The sequence below is a fragment of the Ailuropoda melanoleuca genome, chromosome 1 (assembly GCF_002007445.2).
Source record: "Ailuropoda melanoleuca isolate Jingjing chromosome 1, ASM200744v2, whole genome shotgun sequence".
NCBI classification, from domain to species: Eukaryota; Metazoa; Chordata; class Mammalia; order Carnivora; family Ursidae; genus Ailuropoda; species Ailuropoda melanoleuca.
This window is the reverse complement of record NC_048218.1, coordinates 100,072,293-100,096,324: the sequence shown is the minus strand read 5'-3', so window position 1 is coordinate 100,096,324 and position 24,032 is coordinate 100,072,293. Positions and strand designations below refer to the sequence as shown.

Sequence of the window (24,032 nt, the reverse complement as noted above, 5' to 3'; positions counted from 1 at the left end):
AGCACTGGATCTAGCTAAGCTGTACCTGGGCTCCTGGCCTGTAGAAACTGTGAAATAATAAATATATGTTGGTTTAAGACATAAGTTTGTGGTAATTTGTTATATAGCAACAGAAGATATATCACTTCTTAAAAAATAAAAAGCTTAGCTTAATTTCTCTTTTTTCTCGAAGGAACTGAGGCAATGGAAAATCCAAAGAAGGTGCTCCATAAATTATGTTCATGTTACAATAAAGCCTATCACTTCGCAATGCAATACCTTTAAAGAAACAAAAAACCTATGAAATGCAGTCAACCAGGTAAGCCTAAAAGTTAAAAGTCTTCCAGATAGATTTTTAATGATCAGTCAATAGTTTTAACTATAGGAATGTTCTGGTTTTGGTTCAAAGTAATGTGGAAAGTACTAATTCTATCATGACACAAAACAGAAAGGAAAAAATATCTTTAAAGATATATTTTAGACTACGGCTCCTCACACATTTGTAATAGAATGTTCTTATTTTTATACAACTTGAGAAGGGCTCAATGCTCCAAAAAAGCAGTTTAAGACATGAAAAGTCAAGAACATTAAGCTTATGAAAGGCTTACTATTTCATTTCTTCCCCTCCTCACAAATAATGCTCTATGCTAAAAACAAATCAAGTTTCTTAATCAGTGGAGAATAAAACGAGGAGTTGTGTTTAAATCCACTAACTCTGCTGAAACAAATTTCAGACAATGAAAAATCCCTCCAAGAATTCTACTACAAAATCAATGTCCCATATAAGACCATAGGTAGAAATGAAATATTTAGACCGTCAGGTAGCTCTTGTATTCACAGATGTTGATATCATCCATAACTAGGATGTATTACACGGTTAACTATTTTATAAAATCATTTGGCCTATTATAACCTTACTTTGAGCTAGATCTGTTTACTAAGAAACATGGATTATACAAAATACTGGTATGGTCAACTTCTGTTAATTTAAGCCTTCTGTAAAAAAACCCAAAAAACAACAATCTTTGTATGTAATTTGCCATTTTCAGCCATGTGTTGAAGTTACAGTTATATGTAAAATATAGTTCAAGTAGTTTCTCTCAGTCCATCTTGCTGGAAGAATAAAGGAAGGTCAAAATCTTGGGCTGGACAGGGAGAAAGCAGAGCAAAGGCAGTGTCACCTGAATAGATCCAGGGGGTTGGAATATTGATACGTCTATACTCGAAGTACAGAACTTAATAAATTTCTTCTGTTATGTTGGCTCTAGGTCAAAAGCTTAAGGACAATCTAAAACAAGCCACTGATTTATACTCTAACTTTATGTTTATATTTATATATATTAAAATCCAAACAGCACACACACACACCCCATGTAAAACATTGCTTTAAGTTTTAATGTTTATTTCCCCAAGACAGCCTAGCCTGCATTCTACTTGGATAAATTTTACAAGCTAGTTTTCTGCTGCTTCTAGTTTTAAACTTTAACCATGTTTCTGATGACAAGGAATGCTGCAAAAATACTCTAGTTCAACAAAGAGTTATGATCACAAAATAATTTTTATCCATTCTACAGTGTTTCAGAATTACCAGTTGATTTTAAACACAAAGTAGATATAGATGCTAATGGTGGCTAATCTGGTATGTTTCTTATAGCAAACTGTTGTTCATGCAACACTTGTGCTCAAAGGGGAAGGCACAGGATTTCCTACAATGAGCCACCTTATAAAGAGTTCTTTTTGTACAAATTAATTTACGTCACATTTAATTTAGTGTGCATAACCTCAAAACTGAGGTATTATTCCAATTTATAAAAACCACTTGCATAACTTTTATGCAAGTTTTAAAAATACAAAGTTTTCTCCCTAAAGTGGCTCAAAATAGATTGTTCATGGCTGCCTACATCTAAGATAAAAAGATTCTAAAACAATTGAACAGATTAGGCATATTATTAAAGGTGTTCAAACCATTACTTGATTTGTACATCTACTCAAACCTCTTCATCGGTCTTTATTCAGCAGTACATATGCACCAAATTCCATTTTAGAAGTTTCCATATCATTTTCATAGAAAACAAAGTTTGAAAACAAGTAACATTTAAACACAGCACGGTATTCTATCACAACTGAAACTTTTTTCTTCTTCTTCTTTACAGGACTCAACAAAATCTAAAAATGAACTATGCTGTAGATTTACCTCATGCAAAGATCTTTATTATCTCTGAAAATGAAAAGGATGGCTTTTTAAAGTACATTTTACTGTTTTATACTATTATGGCAACTTGTGTACTGCAACACAGTCTATTTTGAGGGAAATTTATGATTTTTTTCATGCAAAAATCTACACAAATTAGTTTTGATGATATGGAAAGCTTTTCATAGCATCAAACATTCATCTGGTGCAAATGCACAGGGAAACCTTCCTGAAAAGTTTTCTGACTTGAGAAGCAACTAAAAAGCCATACTAGGTAAAGTAAATAAAAACTAAAAAGAAAAAAAAAGGAGGGGGGTGGGTAAAGGGAAGAGGGGGAATAGAAAACACAGGCTGCAGAGTAAACCAATGTCTGCTGCTAAACCGGTCTTTGTTTTCATGTCCAGTGTACATTAACACTTATGATCTCGCTTTGATGATTTACTAGGTTTGTTATCAGCCCCTTGAAGGCGAATCAAGCTTGCATGCGTTCACATACAGCACCACAACCATACTCTCGTACACAGTCACTCCAGGACTAGGAGTCTGCTTCATGAGTGAAGAGCCCTAGATTTGAAAGATGAACCTGACTCCCTATCACTGAGCCAGACATTCATTCAACATTGTCCACTCACACACTGCTTCATAGCAAGGCCTGGGCTCGTTTTCCTTTGACTTATATGGGCATCGTATCCTCTTTCATGCTCACAAGGCTTGAAGATGACAGTACTTCACTTTCCCTCAATTGATACAGAGTAAGTCAATGTTCCTTCTCAGGCACTGAAGATCTGTGACCTGTAGCCCTTTTTACTTTGAACAACCTAAATAAGCATCCATGTAAAGTTTTCATTACATTTTGCCACTCATTCTCACTCGCACCCACTCGCCATCTTGACCTCATTTGGGCATTTTCTGTGATTCCAAATGAAATCTTCACATTTTCTTTCCCGATTTAATGCAGCAGCAGATCCCATGAGCCAAGCTTGATGGATCAAACCTTTTTATATATATGTATATATATATATATATCTCAGTGCTGCATTGTACCTAACCTCCACAACATCTTTCTAAAACTGGAACCCTTCTGTTGGTACGTTGGCAGATGAATTGAAACCAAATGTTCCACCTTGTATTGCCTCTGGAACAAGGCTAGGATCTTCATCAATCTAAAGAAAAAAAGAAAAAGTAAGTGATAATTAATTTTAAAGGTCACATAAATGACATTATAGAAATATTCTCATTTCCATAAAAAAAGTACGAGAGAGATGATGAGAGGCAACATTGTCCTACCATCTCTTTAGAAAGCTGAAACATTTTGTAAAGACTTTTACTTAAAAGACACCAAAATGAGACGAAACTTAAAAGAATATGCAAGATAGGTATCTTCCAACAGAGTGAAATATAAGTAATAAACTGGAGATGGTCCTACATCTCAATCTGAGAGGATGCTCATTATAATCTCCCTTTTACCTGGGCAAATAGATAAAAGTTGATGACATTAAAAAACTTAATGCTGTCATTTTTGGAGAGTAAACGTAATCTTTAGTTAATTTTTTACTAGCAGTTGTAGACAAATGACATTTGGGCTTAAAACAGTAAAATAATACCTGTGCTATAATATATAAGTAATATCCTATAGACTTTATACCTACAGGTTCTTTTCTGAAATACCACAAAAATCACTGACCTATAGTATAGTTCCTGTAAATACGCACATCACCTGAATCATTCTTTTCACAATGTTAAGAAATTAACAGAGAACTTCACGCTAAGGTATTAGAAATCATAAGGTCTTCTGTATATCTAATTGCAAACTAGGACTCCCAAAAATCCAACTTTAGAGCATGTGATAAAAGCTACCCTTAAAAGAGTGTTTTTCTGGATTTTAATTCTGACTGATTTAACTAGCATTATATTCTAAATAAGACTTAGCTTGATCATCGGTAAGTAAACAGTCCACAAATTTTCTTTTCCATATTGTTTTTGCCAGGTTAATGTTCAAATCATATACACTTAAGAAAATATTTAATAACATTCCATTCTTTTTTGATAATGTGGAAAAGTTTGGGGTATATGAATTGTTTTTTGGAAAGTTGAGAATTATCAAAAAATCCACTGGTAGCTGTATCTAATCAAAATTTTCTAAGGAATAACTGCCTTTAGATTTACTTTTCCAAAGATGCAACATTAAAAATAAGTTAATACTTTAATTTCAACTACCATATACTGACAATATGAAGATACTTTGTATACTACACCTTACATTTATATAGTAACTTATCTTTCTTAATGATTTACTTTTCCATTTTACGTATCTTCCCATTTATTTTTGGTCACCTACTAAAAATAACTGTGACAGTATCCTCAAATATAGATTAACTATTGTCATAAAGGATTTATTATAGAATCTACCAGTATCACTGTTTTATTTATAAATATGTTATGCTAGTACCAATACAGAATTTGAGAACTATAAAGACATCAAGTGAAAATAAAGCCTGACTTGTCCAGTGTCAAAAAAAATTCTTATAACTGAATAGCAAAAAAAGAAACAAAACGAAACAAAACAAAAAAACCCAAATAAAAAATGGGCAAAAGACTTCAACAGACATTTCTCCAAAAGATATGCAAAAGGTGAATAGGTACGTGAAAAGATGTTCAACGTTACTAGTGATTAGGGCAATGCAAATTAAAACCACAATGAGGTATTTCCTCACACCTGTTAAAATGGCCATCATTAAAAAGACAAGAGTTAACAAAGGCTGGTGTGGATATGGAGAAAAGGGAAATCTTGTGTACTGTTAGTGGGACTGTAAATTAGTACAGCCACTATGGAAAACAGTATGGCAGATCCTCAAAAAAATTAAAAATAGAACTATCCTATGATTATTCAGCAATTCCACTTCTAGGAATATATTCAAAGGAAATGAAAACAGTAACTCAAAAAGACATCTCTGCCCCCATGTTCACAGCAGCATTATTTGCAATAGCCAAGGCATGGAAATAACCTAAATGTCCACCAACAGATGAATAGATACAGCAAATGTGGTATATATACGCAGTAGAATAGTATAAAGACTAAAAGGAAGAAACCCTGCCATTTGCAACAACATGCATAAACACTGAGGGCATTTAATGCTAAGTTAAATAAGTCAAACAGGGAAAGACAAATACTGTATGCTCTAATTTATATGTGCAATCTTAAAAAAAACAAAAAACAAAGCTCATAGGAAAGATCAAACTTGTGGTTACCATGGGTAGAGGGTGGGGGCAGAGAAAAGTGGAGGAAGGTGGTCAAAAAGTACAAACTTTCAATTACAAGATTAAAAAAAAAGATACTTTACAAGTAAACCTTTCAGCATTCCTGCAAAATAAACAAAAAGTCCTCATTCTATTTTTAACTATTAATGGCAATAAATCTGTAAAAAAAGAAAAAGTCCTTATCTTTTTTTGCCTTTAGAACCGGTACTACTTTTTGAATGCCCTGAGGGACTTTAAAATATTAAAATATTTGTTTCTGAAAGTGACATTATTTTAATTCCATTCCAAAAAATGTATGTCCTAGCTTATATTATTTCTAGGCTTATGTTTATACATAAAACTAAGAAAACTATAAAATTATTAAATACATCATCTGAAGAGAAGAACTGATCAATGATCTCATAGGCCAATTTGTAGATGTCTTCATTTTCATGATTTTGAAGTTGTTCAATTTTCTCCAGTCCTGCAAGAAATTTTATGCAGTGAAACAATGGTAATATTAAAAATATAAGAACAAAAAACTTAGAATAATCTTGGGACCACATAATCCCAACTTCTGGACTGCAAATCTATGATTTTGGGGACTCTATTCTAAAGGTGAATCTTAAAAAGGTTTTTATGCACAAAGATATTGCATATTTACCTTAAAAAGTTAACAACCTGAGTGTTAAATCGCTCACAAATGTTTAAGCAAGCAACGGACACCTCTCTACTCAGCAGAATACTATATAACCAATGTTTATAAGGAATAATAACATGGATTACTTTTGTTTGTTACAAGTTAAAAGCAGATTCTTTCTATTTTCTAGCCTCTGCCAAGTTTTTCTAATAAGCATGTATAAAAACAATGAAGATACTGGTGACTGATAAATACGAATGTTAATACATCTGTTAAGTATTATGGAAAATGATCGAGATCAACGACAGTGTTTCAGGGAGAAGGGGAATTTTCCCTATAAACATTAACAAGTTTATTAAATCACAGGCAGAAACATTAGAAGGACTATACAAACTTAACTGATATGCAAATTACATCTTGTTTTGCTTTACAGGAGTAATAATTCTAAGGCTTCTGAAGTAAAGTGAAATTGCCCTTTCATGAATGTTCTTCCTTTATTCCTTACATGGGAGAAGTTGTTTTCGGCTCATTTCTCACTCTACACACACTACTTAGTGGGCCTGCCTTAAGTAAAAAAGAATTTAGCTAGGGGCAACTGGCTGGCTTGGTCAGTGGAGTATGCAATTCTTGATCTCGGGGTTGTTTAAGCCCCATGTTGGGTGTGGGGATTGCTTAAAAAAAAATCTTAAAAGAAAAAAAAAGAATTTAGCCACTACGATAGGGTGAGGACTTGTTCTTTTCTGGGCTTCAAAAGCATAAAATTAAAATGCCTGCTTGATAATTCCACCAGATGTTTCATGGGTACTTAAAACTCAAAATGTCTAAACACAATTTGTTACTTGCCTTTCCTCAATTAAACTATTCATTCTACCGTATTCTTACTTCATGATAATAAACAACTTGAAATCGGAGAGAAAGCCTAGTAAGTTCCCCTTTCCCTCAATACTCTATCATCAAATCTCAAAAACCTCAAAGTCATCCATTTATTGAATCCTGTCATCATTTATTGTGGCCCGACCGTTATATACTTTCCTAACTGGTTTCCTGCCTCCAACGGTCCCATTTCCCTGATATCCACGCTCCATTTAAACATACCAACCCCTTAGGTAAAATCTTTCAATGGCTTGTAATACTCTGGGGCACTGGGGAAGCTTATTAACATACAGATTCCTGGCATTACCTCCAGTGATGAGGGCAAGGCTCATATCTGGATTTTAACTTTAATATATAAAAATAGAATTTTTAATAAAGTGTTTACAATGGGAAAAAAATAGTACAAATTTTTAAACTATATTTGTTTTTAATTTTTCTGGTACTCAACTTCTCAATTAGGTTCCCTAACACTATTCTCCCTCCTCTGTTCCTAACTTGATAGTTATGCGTTTTCTGTTGCTCTGTCACTTTAGTAACTTTCAAAATACTTCTTTCTTTTAAGCCTCTGAACTCCACTAAGCAAATCGAGGATACGGTTCTCCTACTCTTATAGTTACTTCTCCTTTCCTTTACTTTTCAACATCTGTCAGATATACCTTTCCTTTTGTGCTTATCTGGGTTGGTAATATTTACATTTTGTTCCACAGCTACAATTGAGTCTTCCATGTTCTACCTACATGGTACTTCTAGGAGCTGAAAGCTAAGACATGCTGTTTACATTCTGGGTGGCTCTGGCACAGAATCAGATTTGGGAACTATGGCCCTACAGAATCAAGAATCTGCTGTGCTACCAGGCTTGTAAGACTGCAGGAGCCTGGTTGGTGGCTGTATCTCCAGCCTCATCGTTAGGCAGTTTCTACCCCATACTTTGTGATTCAGCAACACCGAACTACTTATAATTTGCTGAATGCTAGGTCTCACCTCAGACTTTGCTCATGGTGTTATCTCTGCCTGGAACACCTCTCATCCCTTTTTACTTTATTAATCCTTATTCATCTCTCAAAATCCAGCTCAGGTGTCACTTCCTGCTTCTTCCAGGATGGATAAGGTATTTCATTTTGTTGTACATTTCTATTAGGGTAATTAGCACATTAAATCAGTTCATATTTAACTCCATGACTAAACTACATGCCTTGAGGGCAAGTCTCGTTTACCACTGTTTTCCCAGTACCTTAGCACAGTGCCTGTTCAATACATGGCAGCCAATTCAGTTACCTAAGCATATGCAAGAAGCTGAGCAGGACTGTACATATAGAATATAGTATTTACTTTATTCTGTTACTTGATAATCTAAGACAGAAAAATACAGAAGTGCTACATTAGTCAGAAAATAAAAGTAGTTACAAAAAGAACATTAAAATGTGAAATAATAGCTTATAATAAACTTACCTCCACATTCTTCTATAAGATTGGCTATGGTTTCTGCCTCATCTTCAGCCATTTTTAATATATTACTTAGTCCATCAAGTACTACTTGCACAACTTGTGCATCTTTTACAGTCAGCAAGTTGCAAAAGGGTGGAATAACATTTTGTTGGATTAGATAGGCCACCTGAAGAAGAAAAACACCATGACAAAATAAACATAAGTGAATTTTGTGTACCATATCTCACTGAAATAATTTTGACTTTAAAATTCTGAGTATGGAAACATGACCTCATCTTTCACATGTTATGATAGACTACATTAGATTATCTTATCGTTTGATTATTTACTATGAGATTCCTTTTCCTTTTAATGCAGTGGTTACTTTTCTTGAACTTAGGAAAAAATAAGTGAAAATGAAGGAATCACTCAACTTCATATGAAACATCTGCCATAAGGAGTACTTTCTTCAAAGGCCCCTTCCTCCCCTTTAGGATTAAAAAATTATGAAATCTGTAAAGAGGCCGGATGATATATATACATATATATATATTTTAAAGATTTTATTTATTTCTTTGACACAGAGAAAGCACAAGCAGGGGAAGCAGCAGGCAGAGGGAAAGGGAAGTGCAGACTCCCCGCTGAGCAGGGAGCCCGGTGTGGGGCTCGATCCCAGTACCCTGGGATCACGATCCGAGCCAAAGGCAGATGCTTAACCATCTGAGCCACCCAGGTGCTCCTGGATATTTTTTTAAAGCTACAGTTGTTCAATGTTATAGTACCCAATGTGAGAGTGCTGTAACATTTAGAACCCTCAAATATCTAACCACCTTCAATTCACTATTCAACTGGTTCTGTAATATTTTCCTATCATTTTTATATTTTGTTATAGTCATATTTAAGTGGATTCATTGCTCACCACCAGTCTATAGCTTTTCTGTGACAATTATCAGCTTACTGTTTATCAGCTCTAAATTCACCCTTTTTACCTATTTGTGAAATTTATCTGGAACCTTTAAAACTCATTTTCTTTCACCAGTTGGCACAATATTAAACTTTGTCACCCACACAACTGCAGAATGAGCACCTCTTTAAACTTTACACCCTAGGCTCCTTATGTTCCTTTTCCTAATTCCTAGACCCAACCTTTTGGTTTACATTTGTTCCTTGCTTTGTTTACGGCTGGTAAATTTTTGTTGCTGTTTGTGTTCTTTTTTGTTGTTGATGTTCACCAGTTACGAGACTCTGTGATGTTGTTTCATCCTGCCCTATTAAGCTAAAAAGTCCTGTTTTTTCCGATACTGTTAAAAAAAAAAACAAAACCAAATAAACTCCTGTCTACATATGTTTTGATCTTACCATGGATTAGAAAATTTTTGTAGGCCAAGACCATGTAACACTTCTCATCTATAAATTATAACTTAACGGAAGTCAAGATGACACTTTTACATGGAAAAAAAAAAATCACAGAAAACCTGTTATCTTACTATTATTTTAAATTATGATTTAACTGAAATCTAAATTATCTGTACTGTTATATTACCAGCTTTGAGAAATAAAAAAGAATTGAACTTACTTGATCTTTCCTCCCACTAATTGTTAAGTTACTTATGGCCCAAGCAGCTTCTTTCTGAGTGCCAAAATCCCCCTGCAAAGGATACAAATCGCAACATAGTTTAAATTGGGGGAAAATGCCTGAAATGATTTTCAACTGCTTATTTCCCCAAGTTTTTTCTAAGCTTTCTACATGCATACATAATTTTTACTTAAGAAAAGATTTTGAATTCAATTTACCATAAATGAACAAAACAAAACAACCCCCCCCCCACACACAATTGACCCTAAACAAATGTAGACTCCCTATTGCAAACTCTCCTAGCAACAAACTGACTTGGTATTACTGTTCAATTAGATCAGATTAAATGAAGTAAGTGATAAAATAAAAGTCGTCCAAAAAGAAAAAGGGGGAAATGTACATTTCACTTTAATCAAAGAAATGTCAAATATCCTTTTAAACACAAAGTTTTAAAAATGATAACGCCACCATTAATGAGACCATGATATAAAAACATCACCCTCCCACCTTACCTTCCAAATACAAATAAAAATCGTTTAAAAAGTCATATATATGATTTAATAATATACTTACCAATACATTTAATAATCATATGAAGTTCTCAAAGGTGAGAATCTCTGAGAACTTACCAAGAAAATAATTTAAAACACAGCAGTATTATGTATCTCTTTCGATACTATCTTAGTAGCACATACTAGTCAAAATGTAAAGCAACCAAAATTCTCAACAACAGTGGAATGACTAATTACAATAAATCTGCTAAATGGAATGATAACCTGCTGTTAAATATAAAGAAGACTAGCAACCTGGAAAAATGCTTACAATCAAGAAAAAACTTTTATAAATAGGAAGAATAAAAATTAATATTGCAGTGGGATATCTATTTTTATATAGCATACTGGTAAAATGCAAATATCTATCAGTGAGGCTGGTAGGACCGTAAAATGGCACAATCCTTACAGAGGGGGTGATATTATACAGCAAAATTTACATATATGCCTTTATATAACCAAAAAACCCTAAACAAAAATACTAATTTCCCCAAATAAAAAACAAACGGAAATAACCAACCTAACTTTATATCAAGTTGGTGACTTAATCACACATACAAAAATTATTTCAAGTGACGTATCATTTTTAATTAATCACTGATAGAATACATCCTAAAGACAAAACCCCTCAAGGAAATCTTAAAAGTGGAGTTGTGTTGTTAGTGGCAATGTCATCTTGTTATTTTGATACATTTTATGTATCTCAATATATATCACAATCTTTTTAAAAAGATTTCCAGTATAAAAGAGATAAAAATGTAAAATCAATGAAGAGAAAATAAAGTTTATCTGAAATACCCAGTACTATCTGATAGTTTCTCTTCATTCATGATTTATTTATGAATTCTCACGTTCACAAAATTACTATATATTTTTCTACTTTTTTTTTTCAAGTAGGCTCCATGCCCAATGTGGGGCTTGAACTCATGAACCTGAGGATCAAGAATTGCATGCTCTACTGACTGAGCCAGTCAGGCACCCCTACTTTCTGTTTTCAAAAAACAAAACCAAACACATTATCACCCATTTTGTTCACTCAGGCCTAGAAAAAAAATGACAACCTTGTAGCAACTATCATCCTTAGGGACTGACCTATGATCTTTATTTATTTTTTTAAAAAAGATTTTATTTATTTATTCAACAGAGAGACAGCCAGCGAGAGAGGGAACACAAGCAGGGGGAGTGGGAGAGGAAGAAGCAGGCTCATAGTGGAGGAGCCTGATGTGGGGCTCGATCCCATAACGCCGGGATCACGCCCTGAGCCAAAGGCAGACGCTTAACTGCTGTGCCACCCAGGTGTCCCATGACCTATGATCTTTAAATACTATCTACCACCTAAAAGGACACCCTGGAGAGTCTAGGTCAGGAAATACATAACATAAGCTAGAGAACTGTGTCATATTCAAAAGTTAGGAAGCTCTCAAAAACTACTGGGGTGATGTAAAAAAGACACAGGTGATAAATTTAAGAGGTTCCCATTGGTTAGGGAAAATCTGAGTTTCAGAAAAAATAACTACAATGGACTAAAACTTACAAAATATATATATATATGAAAGTTCATAATTTCCTAATGACACTAAAAATTCCCCCCTGGTATCCTTTTGAAGTTGTTAGGGAATGATGTTATTTTAAAAACTGAGTGAATAATGGGCCATCTGGGTGACTCAGTCAGTTAGACATTACGATTTTTCATTCCAGATCAGGTTCTGATCTCAGGGTTGTGAGTTCAAGTCCCGCATGGAGCCTACTTAAGCCTACACACACCCCCCAAAACAAAACAAAACAAAGTGATAATAAGAATTTATCTTGCCTTTTTTTTTTTTTTTAAAGATTTTATTTATTTATTTGACAGAGACAGTCAGTGAGAGAGGGGACACAAGCAGGGGGAGTGGGAGAGGAAGAAGCAGGCTCCCAGCAGAGGAGCCTGACGTGGGGGGCTCGATCCCGTAATGCCGGGATCACGCCCTGAGCCGAAGGCAGACGCTTAACCGCTGTGCCACCCAGGCGCCCCTATCTTGCCTTTCTTATATGAAACATATTTCAGAGTAAACCAATAGCTGATAAAGAAAAAAGCTTTTTATTGAAAAATCACAGTTAATATATAAAGAATGACAGAATTAGAAAGTCACCATTTTGCAGTTCCTCGTAAAATTAGGGATCCACGCAATGATCATTAATGACTACCGGAAAACCACTAGGCAAAGACTGATGGATAGGTTTATAACAATCAGCTGGAGTAGGCTCATAACACCTGAGCTCACTCATCAATCTGAAGAGGACAGATGTAGGACATCTGGAGATATAGGACAAACAGTATATGTCTTCTGATGTGAATCATTAGGAAATACAGAGTAGTGCGTGAAGCCTTGCCTGAACAGATCTACCAGTTTATAGGTAAACGAAACCTGTATTACCAGTTTGTAGAAAACATGGAGGGAAAAAAGAGAGTGTTCTTCTCTTTAATTACAGATCAATGTTCAGAAAAAACCCTCATGCTGTGACTGTGACATTTTAAATGGTCTTTCCCATATGTTAATGTAAAGCAGGAGAGATGATACAGCATTCGATTAAACAGCACACTTACTTGCTGTTTGATTTTGGGCAATTATTTGTCTTACCATATTTTCTTCATCTGTCAAAAGGGGATAATTCTTAAGCTCATGGCGTTGCAGTATTACATGAAGTAATAGATGTGGAGTGATGACAACAATACGTAAGCATTTATAATCAGCAGTAATAATTATGATTTTGAATGTTATCATCAGTAATAACGTGTTTTTTAAAATAATGATGTTTTTTTAAAGAAATTTTTTTTAAAAGATTTTATTTATTTATTCGACAGAGACAGAGACAGCCAGCGAGAGAGGGAACACAAGCAGGGGGAGTGGGAGAGGAAGAAGCAGGCTCCCAGCGGAGGAGCCTGATGTGGGGCTCGACGCCACAACGCCAGGATCACGCCCTGAGCCGAAGGCAGACACTTAACCGCTGTGCCACCCAGGCGCCCCAAAATAATGATGCATTTTTAATAAATCCCAGGATAATGGTAATATTGGTAAAGGAATGATACAGAAGAAGGGTCAGGGGTTCCTAAAAAGAAACGTTTTTTATATATAAACACTGCTAGGTTCAAAGTTTTCACATTACTACTACTCTACCGTAGCATTAATGCCGCTGTATAGGTTCTAACTAAACAAGCAGAGGCATATATTCACATAATTTGTTAAACTTAAATCCTTTTCCTCTTAAATTATATACAAGATGATTTTCTTACCTTATCCAAAAGGTGTATTATCATTGGTACAAGATTGGCATCAATTACTGCTTGAACCTGCTGCTGATTTCCTGCCGTGATGTTAGAGAGGAACCACACTGCTTCCTGCAGAACAAGACCCCTTTAATATTTCTCATTAAAAATTAAAATCTGCATCTGAACTAAATTCACTACATTTGTACAATGTCCAAATGATTTTATTATAGAATGAGTTCCATAATAAAACTTTCAGGAATCTTAACTCCTCTATCCCCCCACCTTCCATATTTTCTTTGAACAAACTGTAAATGGCCCTAACCCAAGTCATAATGAACAAACCCTTCTGAAAAATTCTTGAAAGCACTGTTCCCAAACATAAGACTCAAAAGAAGCTTGTCTGAATACTCAGGAATCCAGGAGCTGTAATACAGATACAAATCCCAAAACTACTGTAAATGAGATTCAGCATCCCCCTCACATAATGTGCGTTATTCTCTATTCTATTGTGATCAAGAATGCTAGCCAAAGTTGGTAAATCTCAATTATCCATGATAATGGAGACGTGAATATTGAAATAGTGGGTTGTTTTGGTACACTTATCGGTAAGTCATTCACTGCACCATTTCTCTCAAGAGTTGAAATGGAACCAGATGTTTGATTGCTTCACTGGTCTACCTTAATGATCTTTTTATGCTACCCTTTACACTTTAGTGGTGCTTACTGCTTTTGCCAAGATGATGGTAGTCAAGTGTTTCACAAGTTTCACAGACAATAAATGTACACTGAGACCAGTCAGCATGAAAATAAGACAAAATATCAACCTCATATCCTATGGAGAATATTACTGTCATTTACCAGACACAATAAATTTATTACATTAATCAATGTAAAGGGAAACATTTTCTTTATTTAAAGAGAAATTAGTAAACAAATTTTATTCCCAAAACTATTAGCATCAGCTAATGTGAAGTAGGCTCTTTGGATCAGATCACAGGTTTCATGAACCTGTTAGAGATTTTAGGGTGCTAGGCTACTTAGGTGAGCTGTTCTTGGGTTATAATCATCGGCAATGTTGTAATCAACAGCCCATGTATTTCTACAACAGCCTCAGATGCACTCCAATATCAGCATCACCAATCAGTGCCCCCTTTCAATAGCCTCCATGAACACACACACACACACATTCTATTATCTATAAAATATTAAACTTACTAAACTCACACATTAAAATTTTCCAGTCACACAACATTCAACACCCAATTATCTCTATTTCATCATTTCCAAGAGAGCCAAATTTGCATTGTTTACAACTGGTTTTATATACAGAAAATCATATAAGTCCATGAACAAAATACTCTCATCTTCCCTTGATGTCTAAATAACAGTTTATATTAATAATCATTATAGATACTTCTGAATCCCTAATTTTACAAATGAAAACTGCGGATACTTAATGTGTTACTTATTGAGTAGTATTTAAAAATACTTACTTTATTAATTTTCTCTTTGGGATGTGTCAGAAGTGCTGGGAAGTGTGAAAGAGCATCACAGTTCAAAACTACTTGTGTTTGCTCATCAGTTCCAGTAACAATGTTGCCCACAGCTCGAAGTGCTGCAGTCTGAAACAAAAGACTTAATGAGATGTTCTTTTATGAAAGATACACTCTTTCATTCATGCCAACCTACTGTTTTTGAGCAAGTTGTGTCTGATACCGATTTAGGAACAGAAGAGTGAATAGGACAGGGTTATGGAGCTTACGCTATTGTAGAAAATTGTCAATATACAAACGAATAAGGATAATTTTGGATAGTAATTAGGGCCATACAGACAATAAGTACTTTAGATTTTTGCTTCAGTGCTTCAATTTATTCCAAACAAAAACACAGTGCTCTTCTGAAGGACAGCGGGACCCTGCTTAGTATGAGATTTCACTGTCATATGAATTTGAATTATCAGAAATTTTTTTTTAGCTGTTATTAGGTCATGTCAAGTTAAAGCTTTTTGGGGGCTAGCTTTAACATTTACAAGACAAATGACTCAGTTTCTCCCCCTCAGTTGAGATGCAATTTAACAAAAAATTCACCCTTTCCAAGTGTAGAATTCAGTGGTTCTTATATATTCAAAGTTGTGCAACCATAATACATAATTCCAGAACATTTTTATCACATCAAAAAGGGGTATTTGTACCCATTAGTAGTCACTCTCATTTCCCTCACCCCTGGGGGGGGGGTTCCTGACAGCTACTATGCCTGAAACGTCTCTGTGGATTTGCCTACTCCAGACATTTCATATAATTGGAATTAGACAGTAGGTGTCCTTTTCTGTCTGGCTTCCTTCACTTAACGTGATGCTTTCAAGGTCCATTCATGTCGTAGCATGATACTTCATTCCTTTTCACGGCCAAATAATATTCCACTTATATGTAAGCGGATTGTATTTATTTACCTATTCATTAGTGGATGAACATTTGGTTTTCACTGGCTATTATGAACAACAGTGCCATAAACATTTGTGTGCAAGTTTTGGGTGAACATGTGCTTTCAGTTCTCTTGGGTACATATGTACCTGGGAGTGGAAGATGCTGGGTTATACAGTAACTCTGTATTTAACTTTCTGAGGTACTATCACAGTGTATTCCAAAGAGGCTGTACCATTTTACATTTCTATAGGTGTATAAGGATTCCACTCTCTCTACAACCTTGCCAAAACTTGTTAACGTCTTTTTGATTATACCATCCCGGTGTGTATGAAGCGGTGTTTCACTGCAGCTTTGATTTGCATTTCCCTCATGACTAGTAATACTGAACATCATCTCATGTGCTTACTGGCCATTTGTATGTCTTCTCCAGATAACTCTATTTAAATGTTTTGCCAATTTCTAATGGGATTGTCTTTTTATTGTTGAGTTGTAAGAATTCTTTATGTATTTTGGATACAAGTCCCTTTGCAGATACGTGATTGGCAAATACTCCCTTCCATTCTGTGGGCTGTCTTTTCACTTTCTTGATGGTCTCCTTAGAAGCACAAGTTTTTATTTGTGGTGAAGTCCAATTTATCTATTTTTCTCCTTGGTTGCTTGTGCTTGTATCATATCTAAAAAATTGCTGCCTAATCCAAGGTCATGAAAATTTATGCTTATGTTTTCTTTTAAGAGGTTTACACTTTTAGCTCTTATATTTAGGTGTTTGATCTACTCTGCACTATTTTTATATATAGGGGTCTAACTTCATTTGTTTACATGTAGACATTCAGTTTCAGCTCCATATGTTGAAAAGACTGTTCTTTGCTAATTGAATTTTCTTGGCACCTTTGTTGAAAACCAACTGATCATAAATGCATGGGTTTATATCTGGAGTCTTTTTTTGTTTTTTAAAGATTTATTTATTTGAGAGAGAGAGAGAGAGAGAATGAGTGGGGAGACTAACACAGGGCTCCATCCCAGGACCCAAGGATCATGACCTGAGCCAAAGGCAAATGCTTAACCAACTGAGCCACCCAGGTGCTCCAACAGGAACTGCAGTTAACCTGTGGGTAAATTTGAGGGAGCACTGCCATCCTAACAACACTGTCTTCTAATCTATGAACATGGGTGTCTTTCCATTTATTTAGCTCTTCTTTAATGTCTTTTAAAAATGTTTTGTAGTGACACAGCTTCTTTAACAAATAAATTTAAAAGGGGAAAGAAAAATAAAATTGAAGAGTAACAGAAACATAAAGACAAAGTTACCAAATGCAAGGTGTCAACCTTGTCTGGAGACTGATTTAGTCAAACTGAAAAAATATGAAGCAATCAGTAAAATCTGGATACTGACTGCGTTTTAATATTAAAATTAAAAAAAATACTCTAATAGTACTATGATTATGTAAAAACACAGCCTTCATTTTTAAGAGAAGCTGGATGAAATTATTTGCTATCTGGGATGTCAAAATAATTTGGGGGGAGGGAGTGAGTAGGGATATAGAGGAAACCTACATGGTGGTTCATTACAACTATTCTCTTTCCCTAAATTATGGAGTTAAAGTTGAAAAAATTTTAGAAACACTAGTTATCATGTAAAGTACAGAACATTGAGAGCTGTTAAAGAAAAATTCCAACCCTATTTCTGAATGAAATCCAGTATTAAAACGATGCATTCTGAAAAAAGAAACCAAAAACAAACCAGATACCCATACCAAGACATAAGCACCACACTTAAGAAATACAAACTTAATGATAAATATCTAGTATATTTTATTCATTTTTTTAAAAGATTTTATTTATTTATTTGACAGAGATAGAGACAGCCAGAGAGAGAGGGAACACAGCAGGGGGAGTGGGAGAGAAAGAAGCAGGCTCCCAGTGCTCCCAGCAGAGCAGGGAGCCTGATGTGGGGCTTGATCCCAGGACTCTGGGATCACGCCCCGAGCCGAAGGCAGACGCTTAATGACTGAGCCACCCAGGTGCCCCTATTTTATTAATTTTTTAAAAGTTTATTTTTTTTTAAAGTAATCTCTACACCTAACATGAGGCTTAAACTTACTACCCTGAGACGAAGAGTCGCATGCTCCTCTGACTGAGCCAGCTAGGTGCCCTATTAAAATATTTTAAACGTGCCAAAAATACCACTCAATGGCAAACTATTCTATTCCTGTATTCAGCTAAGTGTTCCCTCTTTCCTTAAACTGCTTTAAATTTTAAGGTCTGTGTTCTCCATTCCAACTGTACATGACTATCATCTGAAGTGCTTTTTAAAGCCCAGGTTTCTAGGAAATATCCCAGATTTACTAAAACAGAATCTCTAGGGGTCAAGCAAGGGAAATACAATTTTTTTTTCTTCAAGCTTCATAGTTGATTTTAATGTCCATCCAGGGTTGAGAAAGAGTGAATTAGGTTAACGGTTTTCCTTATGCTATTGCTGAACAGACTATAAGTCATCATATGATTAAAGCATACTATTAACCTCAGAAGGATAAGGAAAGCTTGCTGTATCTCCCTTTACCAATGCAGTCTGACAGTTACTGCTTATAATATTTGTGTGAACTTCTCACCCTCTCTTTTATGGGTCTTTTTAGATGTAGTCTGGGTTAAATATTTATGTGGAAGGATTTAAAAATAATAAAAGGATAAAACAAAAGTTAAAAAGAGATTTTATTTACTTATAAATTTGAGAGAGAGACAGACAGAAGAGGGAGAGGGACAAGCAGACTCCCCACTGAGCAAGGAATGGCCTAGTGGCTTGATCCCAGGACCCAGGACCCAGAGATCATGACCTGAGATGAAGCCAGAAGCTTAACTGACTGAGCCACCCAGGTGCCCCATTTAAAAAGGATTTTAAATAACTAAAAGGAAACAATTTAGGAAGCCCCTAGGCAGAATATTTCAGTATAAAGCCTTTATCACAGTGGCAATGAAACTATGCATTAACTAAGCTTGCTCAGAGCAGTATAGTTAAAAAAAAAAAAAAATAAAGAGGGGAGAAAAGGAAAAGAGTAGGAAAAATGAAAAAAATAAGAATAGAAAAAAATAAAGTATTAGTGCTTGTTTCAGATGCCACCCAAGTTACCATATGAATTTCCTAGGTCTACCTTAGAAATCAGTAATTTACAAAGGAGATGCCCTGGGGGTGGGGTTTTTGGTGGGGTGTGGGGAAAGGGAGGGGGAAGGGGGAAAGGTTCTTGTTGACTTATAGTTATCGTACCTCATTTTCTCCATCTTTAAAATAGGGATATAATACCTCACTCTTTTCAAAGGTATGTTCTTATTTCAAAAAGATATATGCACCCCTATGTTTACTGTGGCATTACTTACAATAGCCAAGATATGAAAGCAACCCAAGTGTCCATCAATAGATGAATGGATAAAAACGTGGTGTGTGTGTGCAGGAATAATAACCATAAAGAAAAAGAGACCTTGCCAAGTACAACCACACAGATGGACCTAAAGAGTATTATGCTAAGTGAAGTAAGTCAGAGGAAGAAAAATACCATATGACTTCACTTATATAAGGAATCTAAAAAACAAACTGTACAAACAAAAAGCAGAAACAGACCCATAAATACAGAGAACAAACTGATGGCTGCCAGAGGGGAGGGGGGTAGGGGGATGGGCAAAATCGGTGAAGGGGAGTGGGAGATAGAGGCTTCCAGTAATTTGATGAGTAAGTCACGGAATACACAGTATACCATAGGGAATATAGTCAGTGGTATTGTAATAGCATTATATTATGACAGATGGTAGTTACTCTTGTGATGAGCACAGCGTAACTTATAGAGAAGCTGGATCACTATGTTGTACACCTGAAACTAATGTAACATTGTGTGCCAACTATACTTCAATAAAGAAAAAAAGATTTAAAAAAAGACGTGCTATTAGGCTAGAAATATACTATGAACTAATGAAGTTGTCCATTTCTGAATGCCATGCTTAAAGCAAATTAGTGGTGAACAAAACAAAACACCTTATATTACTGTCAACAACAACTCACCTGAACTTTAACTTCCTGGTGGCTGAGCAGAGGAACCAAGTGAGGGACTATTCCAGAGTCTATCACCATCTGTATCTGTTCATTGCCAGCATCAGTAAGGTAAGAGAGGGCCCAGACCGTATCTACCAATATCTAATGGATAAAATGAAAATTCGAACAGCCTTTGAATATTTTCTCACTTTAATAATTCTTAACTATACAGACAAATCTGTTTCACTACCTTCTTTCTTCCTTTCTTATCTCACCTCAGTTCACTGAAATCTTAATCTGCTCTATAATATTCAACATCATCATCATCTCCGAATGTCTGCATCAAGTATGTCCATCTTTTAGCCATATTTAGGATGCTTCAGTTAATTATGATCCCAACCACAGGTTAGTATCCAGTTTTTGGGTTTTTTTTTTAGTATCCAGTCTTAATTCACTAAGATACACACTATACTGTACGTGAAATAGGAGAAAAAGACATTGTGTTTCTCAAATGCTCACACTGAGGCATAACAGGTCCAAAGACATTGTAGTAAGTACATATAGTTGTAAAGACTATATGTATTCAACATACACAGTGACTCAAAACATCGGGGCTAGATTTATACATTCAAGTTGTTTTCTAGTATCATTGGTATCATGTAGGTATGTCTAAAGCCAATATTTCAGTATCTGGAGTACAGCAGTTTCATCTTTTCCAACCAGTTTGCTTTGCCTTATAAAACTAGAGGCAACTTCTCATAGCGGAAGTGTCCCACAGCTGCAGATCAAAACGTTAAAAGCAAATCTGTGTGATCTACAATAAAAAATGTTCTGGTAAAAAAAAAAAAAAAGAAAATGCATAATTTACAGCATCTGCCAAAACTACTTATAAAAAAAACCTCTGTAATTAAATTATACTAAAAATTAATTAAAATCTTTTTTCCAGATACCAACATATGCCAAAATTTGTTGATAAAGGCAAAAAATTTCAAGTTACTTCTCTGTGACTGTACATAAAATCCAGATGCGATTTTTTTAAAGGCTCAACACCAAACATCATAAATATGCTCACATCAAAATCACAATCTAAATAGACTTGACCTCATATATACTTCTTATATCGAAGTTAATATTCTAGGATAAATTTACTAATTATAACTGCAGTGTGATTTCAGTGTTTCACTTATGGTTTGTGGAAGCAGTTTTATTCATTTTTTACTTCCTTCACGGTCTGGTTTAAGAATTTGCTGCTAAGTGCTTACCCAAGAAGACTGTATTTTTAGTAAACATTATTGTACAGTAAACTACTTCATAAACATGCTACTAAAGAAGAACAATGAGACTGGCTTGAAAAATTCAAGATATATTAAGAGCAAGAAAAATGGCATTACAGTCTCAGCTGGACCGGGGTAAACAGGTGGAAAGAACACAATACACCTCTGAATAAGGTCAACTAAGATGTCTGGTTTTTTAGTAGAGGTATAAACTATGAGATTAATCTTCCTTGGAACTCGTTTAAAAGTAAAATATTAAAATTTGTAATTTAATAAAAATACCTGGCACTAAGGAGCCAAACCCCATAGCAGCATATATATACATACATACATATATATATATATATATATATATATTTTTTTTTTTTTAAGATTCTAGACTATCAGGATCTAAAACAAAATATCTTTAGAGCAAGGATCATGCTCATCTAATGAATTTTATACATTATGTCACTGCTTGAGTATAACTCTAACTTTAACTTGTTCCATACGCTTTAGAGAGATCCTGGAAAAATGGTATTACCCTAGAAACTGAAAAGGAATGAAGCAGCTTATCAAATACTGGTCATCACACCAAGCTGTTTTTAAGGAACCAAAGTCCCTGAATGTTGCTATGCACTGTATTCCTGTGATTTCCTTTACCCATCATATTCCTAGCTTTTCTAACACAATGATGGTGAAGCCGGTTTTATAAGCAGTTTCCCACCTCATTCATACTTCCTGAGGTGTTTTTCCTTTGCCATCTGTGTTGGTGAGAATGAATAAGGTATATTTATTATGCTTAGAATCTAGTCTGCACTAATTTTTTTCTTGTTTGGATATTTACAAGTTTTTTCTATAACACGTGAAACCACTATCAAAGTCATTATAGATGGAAAAATACAGTAAAAATAAAGAGCAATGAAGTTCTTGGATCGGTGTGTGCATATGAATACAAACCCACACACAAAGGCACAAATATGCTCTTTTTTATCTTTCCAACAATGAAATACTATTAGGCCCATGTATTCTCTCAAATACTGCCTAGGCCGACAAAATGAGCTTACCAGAAAAAGCTCTTAACCAATCAGTGATATAATTTTAGTGAGGGAGATCACTAACTGGCAACTTTAAGAACTTCCAAAATGAGTTTTTGTCCCTTGCGTGCATGCGCGTGCGCACGCGCGCGCGCTCTCTCTCTCACACACACACACACACACACACAGAGGCAACTTTAAGAAGTTCCAAAACAAGTTTTAACTCCCCCAACTCTCCACATACGTTATTGCCTAGACCAAAATACAGTCAGGCTTCACTGTAAATTATATTTTGTGATACAGGCAAACACAAAGTAAATATAGTAATAGCAAGCTATATTATTACAACTCTTGAAATGGAAAAATCTAATAGTGTACCTGAACATTATGTCCAGTATAACATTTTCTTCCTGTGTCATAGGGGCAGCCCTAGACATACATATTATACACATAAAAAATACTCACATTTACGTCTGTGTGATGAATTAAGACACAAAGAGCTGGAAGAATCTGAAGAGAGAAAATATATACATTTATAAACATATACACAATGGTATCTAGTTTAGTTAAAAACAAAAAAACAAACACAAAACACCTGTTTACCTCCTGAATGGTTTCCATTGGGGGTGGCGGATCTTTGTGGCGACATAAGTTGACCATTACCCAAGTAACATTTCTTAAGAATGTTATAGGAATAGATGGACTTATGAAGGAAAGTAAAGGTTTCACAACTCCAAGACTTATGACATAATCTCTACACTGTGGCCCATCACCTGTAGGAAGGAGTGATTAACTCAATAAAATACATTGACAATAAGCAATTCAAAAAACATAAAGCATTGGGTTCAATATGCTGATTTCTGTATTTTAACTAGATACGCTATTTAGTTTTATACAGAAGTTTTAGACAACAATAACCAAGTTCTCATGTTAGGTCTCTGAGCCAAGAGAAGCAACATAAAGTAGTAAGATATTTTTTGCACATTACTGACATATTCAGGTTTGTAAATTGTTCACCTATGTTTTTATGCCATTGAAACTAGAAGCCTAAGGACCCTCTAGAGTGCTCTGTGAGCAGAGAACTGTTGCTTTCATTTTCTCTCTCAGTGGTACTCTCGGTTTAACAAACTTTCATGTAATTAAAAAATATATATATGTATATATATCAAAATACTACTAGAAAAAAATATTTGTAGAATCTATACTTATGATCCAGTACTAGAAAAAAATATTTGTAGAATTTATACTTATTAGAGAATCAAAAGTATTAACTGTAAATTACTCAACACATTTATTTATTTTTATTTTTTTTTTAAGATTTTTTTTATTTATTTATGTGACAGGGAGACAGCCAGCGAGAGAGGGAACACAGCAGGGGAGTGGGAGAGGAAGAAGCAGGCTCCCAGCGGAGGAGCCCAATGTGGGGCTCGATCCTGGAACACCGGGATCACGCCCTGAGCCGAAGGCAGACGCTTAACGACTGCGCTACCCAGGCGCCCCTACTCAACACATTTAAAAAACTATGTCCAAAATAAAATTAAAAAATAAAAAACTATGTCAAAAAAAGGAGGGGATAAACCAATAT

At 35.0% G+C, this 24,032-nt stretch overlaps 1 protein-coding gene and 1 non-coding gene across 2 annotated transcripts in view; both read right to left on the bottom strand.

Moving 5' to 3' along the window:
* Window positions 1-1,353: 1,353 nt before the first annotated feature.
* Window positions 1,354-24,032, bottom strand: part of KPNA4 (karyopherin subunit alpha 4) — a 56,480-nt gene continuing 33,801 nt past the window's right edge. Inside the window, exons 9-17 of the mRNA XM_034663694.1 lie at window positions 23,051-23,220; window positions 22,913-22,957; window positions 20,188-20,319; window positions 15,213-15,341; window positions 13,744-13,848; window positions 9,922-9,993; window positions 8,370-8,532; window positions 5,797-5,891; window positions 1,354-3,333 (exon numbers count right to left, since the gene is read on the bottom strand). Of these exons, the coding sequence (XP_034519585.1) occupies window positions 3,235-3,333; window positions 5,797-5,891; window positions 8,370-8,532; window positions 9,922-9,993; window positions 13,744-13,848; window positions 15,213-15,341; window positions 20,188-20,319; window positions 22,913-22,957; window positions 23,051-23,220 (1,010 nt within the window). The 3' untranslated portion in view covers window positions 1,354-3,234. The remainder of the gene's footprint in view (window positions 3,334-5,796; window positions 5,892-8,369; window positions 8,533-9,921; window positions 9,994-13,743; window positions 13,849-15,212; window positions 15,342-20,187; window positions 20,320-22,912; window positions 22,958-23,050; window positions 23,221-24,032) is intronic.
* Window positions 14,701-15,005, bottom strand: LOC117795601. Its single transcript, XR_004619678.1, has one exon.